At 41.1% G+C, this 18,356-nt stretch overlaps 1 protein-coding gene across 1 annotated transcript in view; it reads left to right on the plus strand.

Annotated features, from left to right (window-relative positions):
- The first annotated feature begins 11,542 nt into the window (after positions 1–11,542).
- Positions 11,543–18,356, plus strand: part of SCAI (suppressor of cancer cell invasion) — a 29,776-nt gene continuing 22,962 nt past the window's right edge. The window contains 3 exon segments of the mRNA XM_009816641.2: positions 11,543–11,590; positions 11,592–11,656; positions 13,339–13,470. Of these exon segments, the coding sequence (XP_009814943.2) occupies positions 11,543–11,590; positions 11,592–11,656; positions 13,339–13,470 (245 nt within the window).

Consider the following 18,356-nt stretch of genomic DNA (forward strand, 5'->3'; position numbering starts at 1 on the left):
GGGAAGTAATAAAAATGGAGAATAACAATTCAAAACATTGAGAAGCCTATAGCCTGAGTCAGTTCTGCATTGAAATTAAATTGTGTTGTCCATAATGTTGCACTGAAGGCACAGATTTACGGAGGTGGGAGGACGGGGGCTGTCGCTCTCCCTCCTCTGCTGCCAGCGCCACTCCTGTCACATGATGTGACTGCACAGTCCTCCGCTCGCTCTGCAGCTGCGCTCGCCCTGGCGTATGCCAGTCAGATTTCACCTCTTTTTGCATCACTTTTTTATTCTGGTTTAGCTCTGTTGGCTTTAAATGGAGCTGTTGATAAACTGCTGTGGTATAAATGGATAATGGGAATTTATTTGATCGTCTAGACACGTTACTTTGTTGGCTTACCTTTTATTCCGCATGGTGTGCTTTGGGCAAGAAAGGAAGAGTTCTGGTGTGAACATTCTCTATTCCGAGGTGATGACACTGCCTAAATAGCTAGAATTTGACTGTATTTTAAACAAAAAACCCCAACACCTCCCCATCAACCTCCCAAAGCCTGATACAGCTATCGGAGTCTTATCACAGAAATCTGTGTGTTGATGTCGCTTTTCACAGAACTTTTCATAGTTGTTTTTCATAGAAATGTTCAGTTGAAGCGATCTTTGCAGAAGGAAAAACAGGCCCTGTACATGCAAGTTTTATAATAATTTTCTTTGGTATTCTTCCATAAGGACATTCTGCAGGCTTGGCTTTTGTAGCCGAGTCGCTCTCTTTAAGCCCATAAGCTCTGTTCTGGATATGTAGTTTTTAAACAGGCTAGAAACAGAGGTATGGAACGGGGTATGTGTTGCAGCAGAAAGAAGCAGTTTAAAGGAGTGGTCCAAATCGTGTGTGGGAGCTGCATGGAGGGTCAAATAGAGGTCTGTTTCTGTAAAGTATGTAAGTTAGTTGCCAACACAAATATTACCTAGCAGTTTACATGTGCTGAGAGAGCGCAGCACAGCCCTGCAACAGGAATAGAGTAGAATAACCATCAATCTGGTTCCCTGAGGATGTCAGTCAAGAAAGGAAGTGTGCGATGCCAAAAAGCCTGGATGGAACAGCAGGTTTAGAGGACTTGTCGTTTGAAGTATGTTTAATTATTGCTATTATTGTAATGGAACACAGACTAGAAGCTGAATTTTTAAAATATAATTAAAGCAGAAGTCAGCAGAGGGATTTCTGTGCTGTGTGGCAGAGGAACAGTCCAGGAGCAGCTCCTACTCAGGAGGGTGAATTCCCAGACTGACAATGCTCTCCGTGCAATTCCCGAGCTTGCTGGCAGCTTACCGCCAAACACTGGTTTGGAGGGAAGAAGTGAAGTGAACGGATCAAAAAGCTTTCCCTAGCTTGTACTGCATTCTCTTTTGTCAGAGTAAGGTTCCAGTTGGAAAGCAGCCATTGACACCTTGGCTGAGAATGCTAACAAGATGCAGAGTGTGATGATAACTGCCCTCCAGATCGGACGCTGACCTGAACTGCCATTTGGGCCATCTAGTAAATAATTTGACTTGCTGGAAAGAAGTCTCTCCATCACGTTAACCTCAAGCTTCGTTGTATAGCAACCATTCAGTTTTGAATTAATGAGTGTACATCAAAGAGTTAAAACATTGGTCGTTTTCTGAGCAAAGAAAAAAAAAATCTATCTTGTAACTCAAGTGCTTTTCAGGAACTTGGCCGCTCTAGATGCGAGAGGCATGTGCTTTTCCGCCCGCTTTAGGTGATGGCTTAGTTCAGGGGGGCCCAGATTTGGCTCAGTCAACAGTTGTGCTGGCATCTTGCCATTGAATGTGCATAAAATGGAGCTGACTGCAATTCCCTCCTCACTCTAACATGGAGGGGCAGCCCAGAGAGACCTGAGGCCCCGGTATGCCTTGCTGCAGGTTGACTTGGTTATGAGAGTTATACTGGGATGTGCGATCCCTGCAGCATAAGCTGTTGTATTGTGACTTGATCGTTGCTTTCGAGTCCCTGGGTTGTATTTTGGTCATAACTAATGCATTTCAACCCTTGTTGTGCCTATGCTTCCAAAATCTTTCTCCCTTCTCAGTGGCTTGCGTGCTTTTCCAGATGTACGAGGTTCATATCTTATTCACAGACTCTTCCTATGATTTTGTGGCTTATGTGCATTGCCACAAAATCAAGATAAAACACAACTGGCATTTTAGCTGCTCCAAGCACATTGTGTGTAAATAAACCACTAAATAGTTTAGCTTGTGAAATGTAAATACACACAGCTCAGCCCGTCGCAGCTGATGGTGTTTTTCTATCTCCCTTCTTCCCCTCCCACCCCTGCCAAGAGTAGGCTAGCCTGATGTTCTTTTTTCTATTGCTCTTTCATACAATGCAAATGACTACTAAGTACCATGTAGGTGGTATGCAGGCACCACTACAGATTCATGATTTGAATTTGGATGAAAGGAAACACTTGCATCCTATTCCAAGTTGCTTCTGAACCATCTTCTGGGGATTCCTGGACTCTGATGACCCAGAAACTCTGCCTCGGTCTGACTTTGAGCTTGAGCTCACTTGTAGTAGCAAACTAGTTAAGTCAGTAGAAGAGCAGAGGCCCAACTGTGATGACGTTTTTAGCCTTTGCCCTTTGTTCATCCTATACACAAAAGGTCATGAACTGCAGTGAAAGAGGGATCACAGAGGGCACAGAATGGACAAAGGTGGAACAAATTGCCAGTGGCAGAAACATAAAGAGGAGAAGCAAAAGTTTTGTGTTATGAAGGTAATTGAAAAAGGCCACGTGCATCCCATGGTGATATCATGTCTCTTGTATTTAAAGTGAGTCCGCCCATAGTGAATTTAGAAGAGTCTCCTGGTAAGGTGTGGCTTAGATGATCTCAATGTAGAAGGCAGGAGGGGACAACACTCTGTTTCCATGGGATTGATGTTAATGAGCAGCTCCACGTCTCTCTGGGAGAAGAGATGCCAAAGCTGCAGTTCTGGATACAGATAGGTGTGCTTTAAGCAATAAAAGGATTTTTAAAGACTTGTAAACCAAATGAAAAGTCTGATTCTATAGACTAAGCACTTATTTAAAGCTAAAATAATAGGACTGACACTACATGCTGGATATTCAAACTCATCTGACTCGGAATGGAGTTGAATTTGTGGGGTTGGCTATTTCACTACAGGAAGTCTTGAGACTGTTTCTGCTGAGATGTCAGAGGCAGCAGCTCACGTTAACTTTGGTATCTTAGTGTGAGGCAGTGTTTGCAAATCTTCTGGTCTTCTGATATGCTGAAGAATGAACTATACATTCATGTGAAAGTATTAAACTTTAAGTTTGCAGTAATAAAATAAAATTCTCATACAACTGTGTGTGCCTGCTGTCTTGTCACGTCCACTTGCTATAGCAGCGTGCACCTCGAGAATTGTGTGTGCGTATTTTTATACTGTTTTCTTATATATCCCCTTCCCTCTTTCCCCTTTTTAGGAAACAAAGTTTATGCAAATGCACAGTCAGGCTTCCTCTTTTTTTCTTTTCCAAGCAGCTTTTAAGTCACTTGCCCGATGTAACCAGTGTTGCTGTAGCGAGAAAGGTCCTGAAGATTATCTAGCCGGTAATGGTCACAAAACTCAAAGGAAGCTGAAGGAGGGGGACATGTTTAGTGCATCTATAAAGGGAACGACAGACAGAAGAGAGTTGTTACATTTTGTAGGAGGCATCTGGCCAGCCACTTGGCATGTGTGAAGCCCTCAGACAGTTGAAGCAGTTCCCTTTGCTGGGTGGGAGAGCTGGGGTTATTGTGATGGGTAGGGGAAGGTCAACAGGGCCACATACAGGTCGATCTGGGACCAGGCTTCCTCCCTTTGTAAAAGAGAGGATGACTGTTCATGCACACAAATGGGTGGGCTAGTGTCACAGGCTCAGTTGGTTTTGTATGTTTAAAAAAAAAAATAGAAAATGTCTTCCCTCTTGCTTAATCTTTAGAGATAGTTTTACTTCTGCGAGTTAGCTGTAAAATTGGTATATTTTAGTAGGAAGAATACCTTATTGTCGAATTCCCAATTGGAGTAGAACTAGTTGCATTTGCAGGTGATTTTCAGTCAGCCACACTGTAATTTGTTCACAAAATAGAAGTTTTTCACACTCCTAGTTCATGCTGAATTTCTCCTTAGTGCCCTTTTGAAATAAGCAAACAACCAGGCAGAGAGAACGTGATTTGACCAGCATTATCAGCTAAATAAAATAGCTCCGTGTTTCTCAAGTTATACTGTAAGTTGCTTTTTATTGTGGTGTTCAAACAAAAAATGTCTCCAAAGCCTGGGCTCTGCCCAAGTCCTTTTCATTGTGTATTCTGTGTGCATATTTCTACAGCAGTGAGCATAGCTGGTACAGAAAGACTCTAGTTGTTCTTTGAGCTAGACCTGGGTATTGCTCTCCCCTGGCCTACGGACCCTGCCAGGAGGCCAGCAGTGCTCTCCCAGCCTGCTCGCAGATGCCTCCTGCGGCGTCCAAGCGAGCTACTGTGAAAGGAGCTCGGTACGTCTGGAAGAGCTGCAGCCACTGCAGTGCAGACATGCCCTGAGGTGAACAGTGGTTGGGGATGAGAAATGTCTGTGTTTGGTTCCAACTTTTACTGAAAAACTTGGAATAATAAAGAAATCCTTTTTTTCCCCCATATATTTTATAAAGAAATGGTCTGATATATAACTGCTCCTTGCCATTCCCTCTCAAATACTGACTCCAGCAGTCCTTGAAGCCTTCAGTGCCTACGAGCCTGTGTGTATAAGAGGGATTGTTACTGATTTATTTCAGTGTTTCTTAATAGAGCTGAGTGGTGTCTCAGGAACTTTGGGCCAGTGGCTCTCAGTGGAGAATTAGGTATTCTGGGGAGAGGAATGAATTTGGGTTCTAATTAATTTTGTGTTGTCTGAGGCTCTGTCAGGACTAGCACTCTGAGGAGATTACATGGAAATGCACAGATGGTTTTCCCAAAACATGCAGTATAGCTTTGAAAGAAAACATGAGAGGCGAGTATGCCAGTTTGTAGAAGAAAAGGACAGGCAAATAGAAAGCAAAGGTAGACGTCTTGCTTGACGAAGGCAAGATCAGATGTTTCTTGGTAGAGGTTTGAGACATGGTGGTACCAGGCTTTGGGTATGAATGATCAAAAGCTTAGTTTTATCTGTGCTGTTAATTTGTGGATAAGAAATAGATACCAACTGGGCATCTGGCTTTACATCACGTCCCCTTTTGGCAATGATGCTATGGGAGATGTGTCAGGATGAGAGAGCTAGTCTCTTTGACTCAAGGTTTGAGACCTTTAACATCCTGATAGATTGGAATGTATTTTCCACCAGTGGTTTCTGTGGAGAGCAGTTCTAATAACGTCTTAGTTGAGGAAATTGCTGTATCAACAAGACAGATGTAGAAAGTGTGTTTGCTTTTGCTTTTTGGTTGCCACTTGCATCTCTTAAGTAAGGAGTGGGAAGCATTTGAAAAGCAGAGTTTATATATCTTTGCTGTGATTTGCTGATTAAAATGGTAAAACTATCCATGAAGCTGTGAATCGGGATGCAGCCATCACTTACCCCTATCATTAGTTCACTTGTCTAATCACGTACTTCCTGCTCAACTCCAGAATTTTAGAATTAATCAGAGCCTCAACTGTAAACCCTAAGCCAATTGTATTTGCAATCAGTGAAACTCCAGATTAACAAGAGTTTAGGACTTGTAGTCGATATTGCAGTTTACTGTTCTGTATTACACCTGTCACAGAAAGTTCTGATTCTCAGGCTAAAATGGTTAGTCGGTATAGTCAACCCAACCTCGGTTTGCAGTTTGCTGTCTTCAGGTGGGTAGGTGAAAAGCACAAGAGCATTTCTTCCAAAAAAGAGAATGCTCTTCTCCCTCCTATACCCATCCCCAACATTAACCATCCTGGATTGTCCTGTTAGATTTGCATCTGCTGTCCTGTTCAGAAGGTTGTGTACAGGTTATTTAAGGGATGGAGCTGAAGGTTCAGTAATCAAAATGGCTGGAGCCTGAAATAAAATACAGATTCTTGTTCTAATTTTAGCCAAGAAGCTTCACTTGGTCACATTGATCAGTTCTCTGCATTGTAATAAATTTGTTCCTGTGCATAGTGTGAATGTTTAACACCCAAACTTTATCTTTGGAAGGCAGGAACGCCACGGAGATCAGTATTTGTAAGGTGCGTGAAGTCACCTGTTAAATGACAGAAAAAATGTGTTCTGATTTTTGGAAGAGTTGCTTCTGAAAGATGAGCTCATTCTTATACTTACAAAATCATACTATTTTTTCTGAAAGTGACAGTTTAAAGTATAAATGTCTAAAAATTTAAGACTAAATTCTTCTGATTTTGAAGTAAGAAAGACAGGTTTTATATCATGTATGTGAAGTATCTGTACTCCATACTGCTTGTGTTCAGTACTACAGAGTCTGATTTCCTTGGCAAAATACCAGACAGAACAAATGTGCCACTAAAGTCTTTGTAATGAGATTGTTTGCCTCTAGTAGTACAAGATGAGGGTTTTAAGTCTAATGCTGATGCTCTAGTGAGAAGAGAGTTGCGCTTTCAGTTGACCATTTAGGTGAAGTAGATAAAGCACTGCTAATAAGTACTCACAGCTTTTATCCTCTAAATACTCATGTGATGAGGCTATTCAGGTTGACTGGAAGGCGGAAGACACTCACAGTTCCACAACTGAGCAGAAGCGATGGCTTAACAAAGGACAGATTGGTCGTACAAATGCTCTGTCAGGAGGTCAAGGTGCCAGGTCCAGCCAGCTCTGCTATGCAGCTCTAGGAAACTGCCCCTGATTCTACCAGTCCTTAGTCAAAAGAGTTTATACACTCCTTACGTCTGCCTGTACAGTGTGCCATACAGTTACAGTATCACTAGATTTTCTGTGGAGTGAGGTTTTATTTCCTTTTAAGTGTCAGGTGTGAAGTTATGACCACCCTCTTCTGCCAGGCAGCTGAATGGCAGGTTATAGTGATCCTGGCTAAGTAATAAATCTGGCTAAGGAGATGTGCATGTAATACAGTTATTTAACATATCTGTGCTTGACTTTCGTTGTCAGCTTGATTTCCTTGAACCAGAGTATTCTTCCACCATTCACAAAGCGTGCCTTGCTTTACAGGCCTGCGTCCCAGCATAGGGCCAGGAGGGAGTGCATGCCGTTGACTTCAGCACTCTTTTTCCCTTCCAGCTGAGCCTGGAAAACCTTAGCCAAAAGACGGCAAACCACAGGGAAGTGGAAACGTGTGTGATGTAAGTGACACGTAACTTTAAAAATACTGGCTAGCATCATGAAACTTTCATCCGTTCCCCATACCACTCCTCCTGCTGCCTTTCAGCTCCAACTGCTTTGCATAGTCTTGCCTTCCTCTGGGATGCCTGTAAGCTCCTCTACCCTGGGTGCTGCAATGGGATGAATTTGTAAAATCTGTTAATGTATTGTACTAAGCAAACCTGGAATTGTGCGTTCTGAGAGTGTGCTGGAAAGAACCTGGCATGCAAAGTGCAGTGCTTGGCTAGCACAATTTTTCTGCCTTGTATGGCCTGAGGAGTTGGCAAAATCTTTGAGAGAATAAGTTCTGCTGGAAGTCACCATTTTCTGCCTTATTTTAACAGTCTTTTAAACCAATGTTTCAGTGTCTCCTTTTGCAGACTCTGGAGATAATTTTTTTAATATGTGCTACTTGAGAAAAAAGAAGAAAAAAATTGTCATGCAAAACAGCCCAGCAGTTTATTTTGCATGAAAGAAAGCAAAAAGCATCAAACACGAGAACAAAAAATTAAGTAGGATGATGTTTCTGGTGTAGCTGGGCTGTCTGGGAGAACTGTCTGTTTGCAGAAAAGGAGCACAGATCTGTGGGGTTACTTCTAGTATCAAAGAGAAGGAGAGGTCCACATTGTGGATGTGCTGCTCATTGCATTTTATTTATATTTTTCATTTGGAGCTTAGCAGTCCCTGAGGAAAGGGCGATGTCAGTAGCTATATTCCTCCCTTTGCTGTGCCCACTTGCTGTTTCTAATAATAATTCTTTCTCCTGTCTGTAATGCTGCTGCATTACAACACAGTCTTTAGTGCAGGGAAGACCTCCTCCTTTCCTGAGCTGCTCGTGATAGTAGTTCTTTCTTTGTGCAGCACCAAATACCACCCCCTCCGGAGCATGATAAGCCAAAACCAGTGCATGAGATAACTAATTTTATTTTCCTTCTCTGTCAGCTGGAAAAGCCAGCTTCACCTATCATTTAACAGCTCCTGTTGCCCTTTTTCTTTCCATCTCCCCATCTTTCCTTCATATTCAGGCATGTGCTGTGGCTGAGTGAAACCAGGGTTTAAATTGCAGCAGCGCCTGTCTCGTGTTTGTAACGAAAATGCTTCTTTGAATTTGAGATCTGTACAAGAATTACCTTCTGGCAGCTTTTCTAAAGAGATCTCACAGAGGGAAATTGTCATGCTTATTACTACTGTGCTTAATTCTTCACCGCTTTTATGTCTTTCTTGGTTGAACCCCTTATTTCTTTTCCTGATTATTTTTTCCTAGAAGGAAGACTGGTTGCCCACGATGTGATTCAGTCTGAATATTTTTATAATGTATTTTCTGTATGGTGTTATTTTATAATCATCATGAAGATAATATTGACATGTAGTAAGTAAGAAACTGGTTCGTTCTGAGCAGGACTCATGCTTTTAAAGTGTAACCTTTAGGGATTTTTCAGTAGGACTTTCCACTATACTGTGTACATGTGTAAATACACTGGATAATTTAGAAGTACTCCTGTTTTCTGAGTGCAATATGTGGCGGAGCCAGAAGGTGCCTTTAATTATCCTGCAAGAGAGTGAAACTTGATCTCATCCATTCTCACTGTCCAAAGTTGATTATTTGGAGTATACTCCTTCTGTCATCCCAGAGGTGTTATGTCTGTTCTGTCTATTCTATCCCACAGGCAACTGTGTTTGCATCTTCAGGTCATTAAGAACAGAGATAGTTTCATAATTGTGTGGGTAACTAAGGTTTCATTTCATTCTACTGTTAACTGTGATTTAGCTGTTTTATTTTATAATAAGCCAGAAACAAAGAGGGCACGTTGAGTCTTCCGTGTTTAATTTATTATGTACTAATGAAATAGCTTTTCATAAGCACCCAGAGTCTTCTCCATTCATTCTCATGTCTTAGAGCAAGTGTCTTCTGGTCACCTCCCTCTCTCTAAAAGCATCAGTAGAAAATGATACTAATTTTTGAGTCTGTCTTACTGTTTAGGTGCTTAAGGTTGAGTGAGAGGAATACCATCAAAACGTTTGACAAACAATGAAGTTAGGCTAAGCAGGTATGAAAAGCTGGCAGATACAATTTTTATAGACCATGATACAGGGCAGAGTTTTTAGAGCTTCTCGTAGAGAGTTCTGTTCAAAGCCCTTTTTAGAATAAGCATTAAATGTGTCAATCAAAGCATGCTGATGAAAGTATGCATTGAGTGTTTTACTCCAGGTCTAACATGCGAGTCTTTCTTTTATATCATGTGAGAAACATACGGCAATCCAGATTAGAACCAGGTAGAAGGCATATTTGGAACACTGAATGGTAGGGATGTTTTCACAGCAGCAACTACTGTAATGAGTTTTTTCAGTTTACTGCTATTAGCTGTATTTCAGTGTTTTTATATCAATATCCTATTGCTGAGTATTGGTTTTAATGGAAATAAAAATCATGAACACACTTAGAAGTTTTAGCAGAAGGTCTGTGACAACTTTGCCATCACACATGCACACACACACACACACACACACACACAAAGTTTGAGCTGCAGTACCTTAATGATAGAAGTACATCTCTCTGTTTCAAACCACTGTTCTGGTCATGGTCGGTAATAGTGCTTTGCAGTGATAACCTTCCCTGGAACACTGAGAGCATCCCATGTTTGCAATGGTCATCATCTGCTTAAATAATATAAAATGTAGGGGTAATAGTATGCAGTGGAACTGTTACATTTTTCAACATAATCTAGTTTTTATTGTCTTTGTTAAGTTCATGTGACATACAGTTGTATCGGAAGTCTTTTATGGTTGTAGTAAGACATTGCCTGGCAGGCAGGCCCTCTGTACGTAACAACCAAAGTTGCTTCTTGCAAATGAAGCTGAACTTTTTGTAAGATACTCATTTTAGAGGATACAGGGTTTTGTTGTCTTCCCCCTGAATTAATCATCTGTCTCTGTATTCTAATGTTTTTTTTTGTTCTCCCATACCTTCCTTTCATATTTGTGTTTCTGGTGCTTCATCGTTTTTTACTTTATTTTTTTTAGGTCTCTGCTTTTTGTACTTGTGGCAACTTCACTTTAAAGTGGAACTTGATCAGGCGTTTATTGATATTTTGATCTCTAAAGCAATACAAGCTGAAGTCTTGAAGTATGTATACACATTTTGGTGTATGTGGTTTTTAAGATTTCAGCTTGTTTAGTTGTAGAGTGAAGATGTGATTTTGCAGGTACTGTAGTTTCACATCTTCTGTGTGGAACAGTCTGTTTTACCAGTAGGGATTCTTTTCTGGAGATAAGTTTGAGTGACTGAGACTTAACTTCATTTCCTCTCTTGCAAAAAGTCAATCCCTGACTATTCCAGTAAGTGTGCTCCCTTTGTATGCTTCTTCATGTAAGTCTCTGCCTCTTACACCTCACCCTGGCTATATAATACCGCATTTTAGCTTAAGCTCAGGCTGCTGGTTGCCTTAATACCGTCTGTGTGGCTTGATTGCAACATACATTTTTTCATTTCTGAACCTGCGAATAAAGGAAAAACTGAATGTCCTACTGGAATGTCTTCAGGTTATACTAATTTTTCAGGTCTCTGTGGAATGTCAGAATGTGCTTAAGTGTTGTTTGTTTCCTAGGTTCCTTCACCAGCAGTCTCTGATAAGAAGACAGGTTGTTCCCTCTGCTTTTGGCAGTTTCTTTCCACGAGCAGAAAAGGTGCTTTTGCCCTCTGCTTCAGTAATAGCTCCAAAGCCACATGCCAACAGCCGTATCAGGAGGCTGATCATGCAGAATATTCTCCAATGTTTTGTTTTCAGTTTGGTAATACCTCTTTTTTTTTTTTTTTTCTTTCTTTCTTTCTTCTCTCAGATCTTTCCACAAACTATAGTATTGTGCTTTCAAAATACACCTTAATTGTCTATGACCTGAAAGAGGTTTTTTTTCACCTTTTTCTGCAACAAGTATTTTTCCTGCCTTCTGAGACCTTTCAGATCGGCAGGCAGTGAATTTTCTAGCACATTTTTTATTGATTGCTTAAATGACCGTCTTTGCAGTGGGTCTAGCGGACTCCCTCAACACGAGAACTGCAGTTGGTTTTACTTGCCTGCGCCAGGGCTAACACAGATTCAGCTGGCCAATGTTAGCAGCGGTTGGGGTAGTTGGATATATAACTTAAGGGTAGCAAAAAATAAAATTGACTTTACCAGTAAATTAAAGGAATGATACACAGACTGTATGAAACATACTTTGCAATTTAAGCAAGCTCCTCAATTTTTGACAATGTATCTGAAGCTGCTCTAGAGTGCCTGGTCTACCACAGTGGAGCGCGGCAGAATCCAAGGGCCTTGCCGCAGGATTTAGGTCACCCTTGCTGCGGAGCACACAGGACCTGGGGTATTGTCCCTCTTCCTGAAATTCCTGAATCACCTTCTGGCTGCTTCTGACATCTGTTTTTTAGCTCTCACTGTTCACTTCGATTTCATATGTTGGTGCTTTAAGTACTCAGTGTTTTTTGTTTCATGCTGTGTGAATGTAAGTGTTTAGAGATTTCAAACAGAGGCTGGTGCTTCACAATATTCATGTCGTGTTTGCTAGGCTCATGCCAACAGCTTTTGACATGGGTTGGTATGTTCTGAACTCTGTTATGCTATATGGCACCCATATTGCAGTTACCTGACAACAGGTAGATGCTTCCTACCTTTTTCTGGAACTCTTCAACAAGCCGTTTGTGCAGTGCACCCCATGTCCTTGCACTAGTGCTCTAGTGCACTGTCAGATGGGTGTATAAAAGACAAGTGAACGTGTGCTGCATCTTGGCTAAACTGGGAAATCACGAAACTGCTTGGTTGGCTGGATGTGCTCACTATCTTATCCCCAAAAGCAGGGGGAACTGCCACTTTCTTCTGCATTTGGTAGGCATGAAATATTTGGTCAGGGAAGTATTTCTAAAGTCTTTTTGGTTATTATGAAAGTTTTTCCTGACAATTGATGAAAGATGCTTCTGGGTACTTTCCAATGACTGTAAGGAGTTAGCTTTGCCCTTTCCTGGCTTGATCTCGGACTTGCAGGTAATTACTTATGCAAGTAGCATCCAAACAGAGCTTCTGCACAAATGGAAGCTTGTAATATAACAGAAGTGCTTACCAGAACCGGTAGAGAAGTTGCTGAAAGTAAAAGCTCTGCATTTGCCCAGTTAGAGGTGTGTTTATCTTGCTCTAAAATTCTTAGAGAGCACAGAAGAGCCAAAGACCTGGCAGCCATTTCAGAGGAGCATGTTTTGTTGCTGCTGCTGAGAAATCTGTAGCTCGCCTTTGGATGATCAAAAGGATCATTTTATATCTATGTATGTTTCAAGTAATATTTTAAAAGCCACTCTGCCTTTATAGGCTTTCATATTCCTTACTTACTCGATACTAGGATTATCTATGTTACATCTTAGGTTTTTGTTCAGGTTATTACTGTACAATATGACATTTTGCTCATATGAACAGTAAAAATAGATCTGCAGGTATAATTGTGGGCAGTGCAAGCCATGGAATTAAACAGTCATGAGGAAGTAGAGAGGAAGCAGGATATTTTTTAGCATTCTGTCTAAAATTGCTATGTTTTAGCAATAGGAACTAGTGAGCTACGGTTTTCAGCAGTTACAGAAGAAAATGAAATGTAATCAGAACTGAGGCTAGTCTCTCTAAATATGGCTGCAGGATAAACACCTCTGCAGAAAGGCAAATTTAGAGAGGATTTCTTTGTCCAAGTATGAAACCCAAGTACTGTTTGTGTTACAGTCCTTTTGTTGGCTGTTTTGTGTTTGTGAATACAGTCCTCAGAGTTATTTTATTTTATGACTCTTGTGCCACTTTTATTTTTAATTTTGCTCTGTTAACTAGTGCATTGTGCGATAATTAGTCCCATGCTTTGATTCTCGGCTGTTATTTTTAATGAGTCTTGAGAAGAGTAACCTGTGGGAAATTGCATGCTCTTTGTTACCATCCCCATGGAACTGTACGTGCATCTAATCCAGATGACTTCATAGAAGCCTCAATTTTTGAGTAATATGGCTATTTTCTTCTTCATAGGACTGAGTTTGCCCTAAAAGAAATCATGTCATCAGGAGGAGCTGAAGATGATATTCCTCAAGCAGAGAGGAAAACAGTGACAGACTTTTGCTACTTATTGGATAAATCTAAACAGCTATTCAATGGCTTAAGGTTAGTGCATTTTTGACAGTACTCCTTCAGAAAAGCATTGGAACATACACTTTAGTGTGAGTGATGCTGAAGTCAGTTGTGCAGTGAACATTTCGAACTCAAACCCAGTAAGTTTGTTTAGGAGAGAACAGTGTGCACCTATGTATGGGTAGTTTTGGACAATGTATGTAAGAATGTTTGTAGGAGTAGAGGTTCACGCATTTCTTCTGAGACAGTAGGGAAAGAAATGTGAGAAAGGTGAGCTGAATGTCTTGGTCCTGTCAGCTAACAGTAAGCTAGAAGTTGGAAATTCCATGAAATTGATAGATTTCTAACTGAAATTTTGTGTATGAAGTGCACAATTAAGGACTAGGTGTGGCAGTATACAGTCAGCAGCATGCAAGCCCAAAACCCCACAGTCTCTGTACAAAAAAAAAGGGATGAGAAGGATTGGCTTAGGTAGGAGGAAAGTGGGGTAGCGAATATTTTTTTTGAAGGAATTTAGGAAGTGATAAACAGAAACATCCAAACCATAGCCTGTGTGTGCCTAGTGAAACAAATGCTTAACGTGAACTGTGGAGAAAGGTAAGCATCTGTAAGAGGGGGAATAAGAGTAAGGGGAGTTCAGGGAAAATAGTTCACGTTTGGACAGTGACATAGGCATCCTGTTTATGTCAATATATGCTGAGTTAAAGATTATGTATTCAAGAGCTGTTTTATTTCTAAGCTTTCCTGTAGAGTCTCTTAAGCAACATGGTTTTTAGCTCATATCTTGTTGGCAGTTCGATCTCTTACTGGTCTCTGAGTAATACTGTATGTTTGGGCCCATATAGCTTGCTGTTACTCAAACACAGATGGTTAGCAAAGATGTTTTTAATTCCTTCCCCCCTGCCCCACCCCCTGCTATTGATAATCCTTTCATGTGCTTTAGAAGTTGTTTACCAAATCCATACCAAACAGTTTGTGTTCCAAAATCCCAATGGTAAATGGGCAAGGAGTTCTCGGCGATTGCATTCGGCACCCCATGAAACAGAGTCTAAAGCAAAAGGACTGAGATCTTGAGGCCAGGATTTCCAGGACCATATGTGCCATTACATTGGCTTTCTGATATAGCTTGCTTGAAATTTTGGCCTGAGTCACTGAAAAGTACATATTAATACAGTTCATGTCTCGACGTGTGATGCTCAAATTCAGATCACAGAGATGGCAGAGTACTGACAGCCATTCTGCCTTTTCCTTTTGGCCTGGAGGGAGTTAGTGCTTGTATCAGATTTCCAGATGAGAGATGTAGTTTCCGTGTGTATCCATGGTACTTTGCCAAAAAAGAAACCTTCTTATCCAGCTAGATGAAAAGAAAATCGAAAATACCTTTGGATGAAATTTGGGCAATAAAAATAGAGGGATGGGCTTCAGCAGCCAGCTCTGCTGTGTGAAAATAAGAACATAGCAGAACGGGAGCTTGCCTCTGTCCTTACTGTAACGTGACACAATTAACGTAGTTGGTTCTTTCACTGAACTTGATCACTATTTCACCTATAAGGCCTGTGATTCCTATGGGCATAATGACTGGATAAAGCAGCCTTATAATTTTCAGGTATCTCCTTTGTTACTGCTTGTTCTCCTGGGTAGTTCACCTGGAAATGACTTGGCAAGTATCCTAATTCTTAGTCCAGTTGCCTTTTTTTCCCTTTAGCATAATAAATGCATTTAATGCATGCCTGCCATCTTCTGTTTTGAAGGTGATGATGGCCTTTGCTGCTGTGTTTTATGCCATTCTCTTGTCCCTACCATGTTTCATGGAAAAGAAGTGATGGGGGAGGGAGAAGAGAGCAACGGTTTCCTTCCTGAAACCTCCTCTGGGCACTTAAGCTACAGGGGACTGAGCCTATAGCTGTGTTGGCAGCTGCTTAACTGTTGCTGCTGCCAAAAATGCAAGGGCTCAGCCTGCCACGTCTTTGTTTCAGTAGCATTTCCTTCCGCTCTTCCCAATACAGATGCCAAATACAGCATTTGAGGAAAACATACGATGATCTGCCAAGGTTGCTGCTCCAAAGTAAACTTCATGCTCGCACTACCAGTGATACCATCCTTTTGTGGCCATGCCTGCTAGAATAACTTAGAAGGGAGGTTGTCTTTCTAGTGTCTGTACTCCCTTTTTGAACACCCTGAGCTGTAAGTTAGAAACAACTGTTAATGCAGTATGTTCCAATTGCTTTCTTCTCTCCTTTCCCCACTCCCACTTGCTTTTTTCTTGCAAAAAGGCTGGAAAGAGGGAGCGTGTTAGGAAGCAGTTTTTCATGGTGTACTGTCACCAGTTACTATTTTCTTTTTAATGTTAAAAAGTGTTTAAATGTGTTCAGTATCACAGAGAAGCTTGAAACTTTAAGAAATGAAAAGACTTCCCACATATATCATACTTTCCCAGATTATAAGGCCTTGTTGCTTATTGTGCAGGCTGCAAGAATCACAACTGCTGTCCTCTTATGGAAAGAGGTGATAGTATTTAACCATTTATTTTGTAGACTTCTAGTAAGATGAAAGTTGAACCTCTTAGTTTTGTTCCATGCTGCTGCTGCTGATTTAGAAACAACAGGACCCTGTTAGCTTTAGGTAGTGCTGCAGCCTGTACCCTGTCTGGTACTGGGAAGGGACTGGCTTCTCACACTGATTGCATCAGTGAGGCAAGTCACTGTGAGTGCTGCTGGTGTGCTTACTGTCTTTGTGGGTTATCAGAGGCGATGGGAAGCTATGCCACAAGGCCGTTATCCCACTGCTGCTTAGGTTCTGGGAGTAGGAGCCTGTAATTACTACAAGCCTATGAACATAAAAGGAAATTGTCTTTTTTATCACCTGTCAAAACTGTGAATGTATTTAAAGCTCTGAATGTTAAACTTACAGTTATTGTAACCTTCCTTTTTGAAGTGTACTGCTGAGTCTTTAGGACTTTGTCAACATCTTTACGTCTCTGGCAGTTGTCCCTATGTGACAACTTCGACGTGGTGCTGGCCAAACAAACCTCAGCACCTTTAACTGGCTTTCAGCCAGCATTATCTGGCTTCTGCCAACAGCATGGCTGAAATGAACTACGGACAGAAAATTAATTATGAGCACATAAGTAGTACTGGTCTTTGCTGGGGCTATATGTCAAGAATTGGATAAAATTCTGGACTGTCTATGGAATTTATCCACCAGCCACTCTAGTGTGGCAAGGGAACCAGTCTTCTGTGCCCAGTGTGAGAAACCCATCCTTTTAGAACATCTGAGTTTGTGTCTTCATGTCCAGTTTGGAATGTTTTAAAAGCCAAGAAATTGGAAACAGTCTCCACTTGTTGTTGGAGGCTATTGTAATGAAGTATGTAACTGTCTTCCTTGTCTGGATAGAACTGCCCTAAATCAAAGCATCTCCATTCCCTCCTCTGCATCTGGATTGCTTCTTGCTGCCACTTCCTCCCTCCTGTAAAGCTGATCGTGATCAGTAACAGCATGAGTGAGTACCCCTACCACTGCCTGTTCTGTGCCCGGCATCCTCAGCCAGGCACACCCCGGAGGAAGATGAGGCTGTTGCCTTTTTCTCTCCATATTGCTCTATTATCCTTCTTTAGATCTGGAAGTAGCAAAATGTCTTGCTATAACATAGGTCTTTTGCTCTCAAGTTGGGTGTGTATTTGCTTCTGGATCGTATATTCCCTGTCTCCTTCAGTGGGAGGAGCTGTATTAATAATCCATTCTGCAGTCAACTGAGTCTTTAGTATTCTTTTGGGCTATTTTGCACCTAATTATGCACATCCTCTGGTCTGATTAATAAAAGTGCACTAAATGTCCTCTTTTGCTTATGCATCCGTTTTCTCACAGCAACGTTTCTTGATACATGGGAGCAACATGCATGATGTTCAGAACACAAAACAGTAAATGGATGGCAGCAATGGCAGCTCTTGTCTGCAAAAATCTGTGGTGAAACCATGGTAATGTATTGTCATAAATGAAGTTTTATTATAGCCATGTCAGAATACTATCAAAAGAACAAGTGCTACTGTCTGTTTCCATGGAGATCTTTCCTGTTCCCTGGGGAGCCGAGGAATCGCATGGTATTGTGCAGCTATGCCAGCTGCAATTAGGCGAGCATGCTGCTTGAGAAATATGCATGCGGACACCCAGCAGTGACTGTGGACAACAATGACCAAACACGCGTACACTGCGCTAACAGAAGCTTTTTAAAATGCCACTGATTTTCATATATTCAAAACTAATGCAGCACAGTGAGTTGAACTAGGTTTTATAAGAACGCTTAGGCTCATCCAGAGGAAGGTACAGAATAAGGGGGGTGACAGACGTGCGCAAGGGAGGATGACAGGTGAGGTATAAAGAGCGTATTAGCTTACTGATGAGGGATATATGCATAAGCATGATCAGCAAATAGTTACCTGCTTATTTCTTAATTTGTGCACATACTTACTTCTTGGTGTTTGAGAGAAGAAGGGTATGTTTTCTTGTTTCCTTATGTTAGACCTTTGCTCAAATGTCCTAAGCAACTTGGCCTAGAAAGCCCAGTTTACTACTGGTAGGGTTCTGTGAGTCAACTTGCTAATTCAGTCATTCTTTAAGTTAGCGCCAGGGAACTTTGATTTTTTTTTTTTTTTTTTTTTGTTTTTTGTTTGTTTTAATGATCAATTTTAGTGTTGTTTTGTATTTGTATTCACTTTTTATATTATCTTTTTTTAACATTGAAACTTGTGGATGTGCTAATTAAATTTAACACTACTTTATGCTATATCAAAGCTTGCAATATATCTTAGGCATGTATTTGGACAGTTTCTTAGCTTCTTTTGTTTAGCTAAAATGTTTACATCTATTACAACAATAGAAAGTGGTAAATCATTCGTTGCAGTAAATGCTTTAAATTTGCATGT

Source organism: Gavia stellata, chromosome 24 (genome assembly GCF_030936135.1).
Source record: "Gavia stellata isolate bGavSte3 chromosome 24, bGavSte3.hap2, whole genome shotgun sequence".
Classification (NCBI taxonomy): Eukaryota; Metazoa; Chordata; class Aves; order Gaviiformes; family Gaviidae; genus Gavia; species Gavia stellata.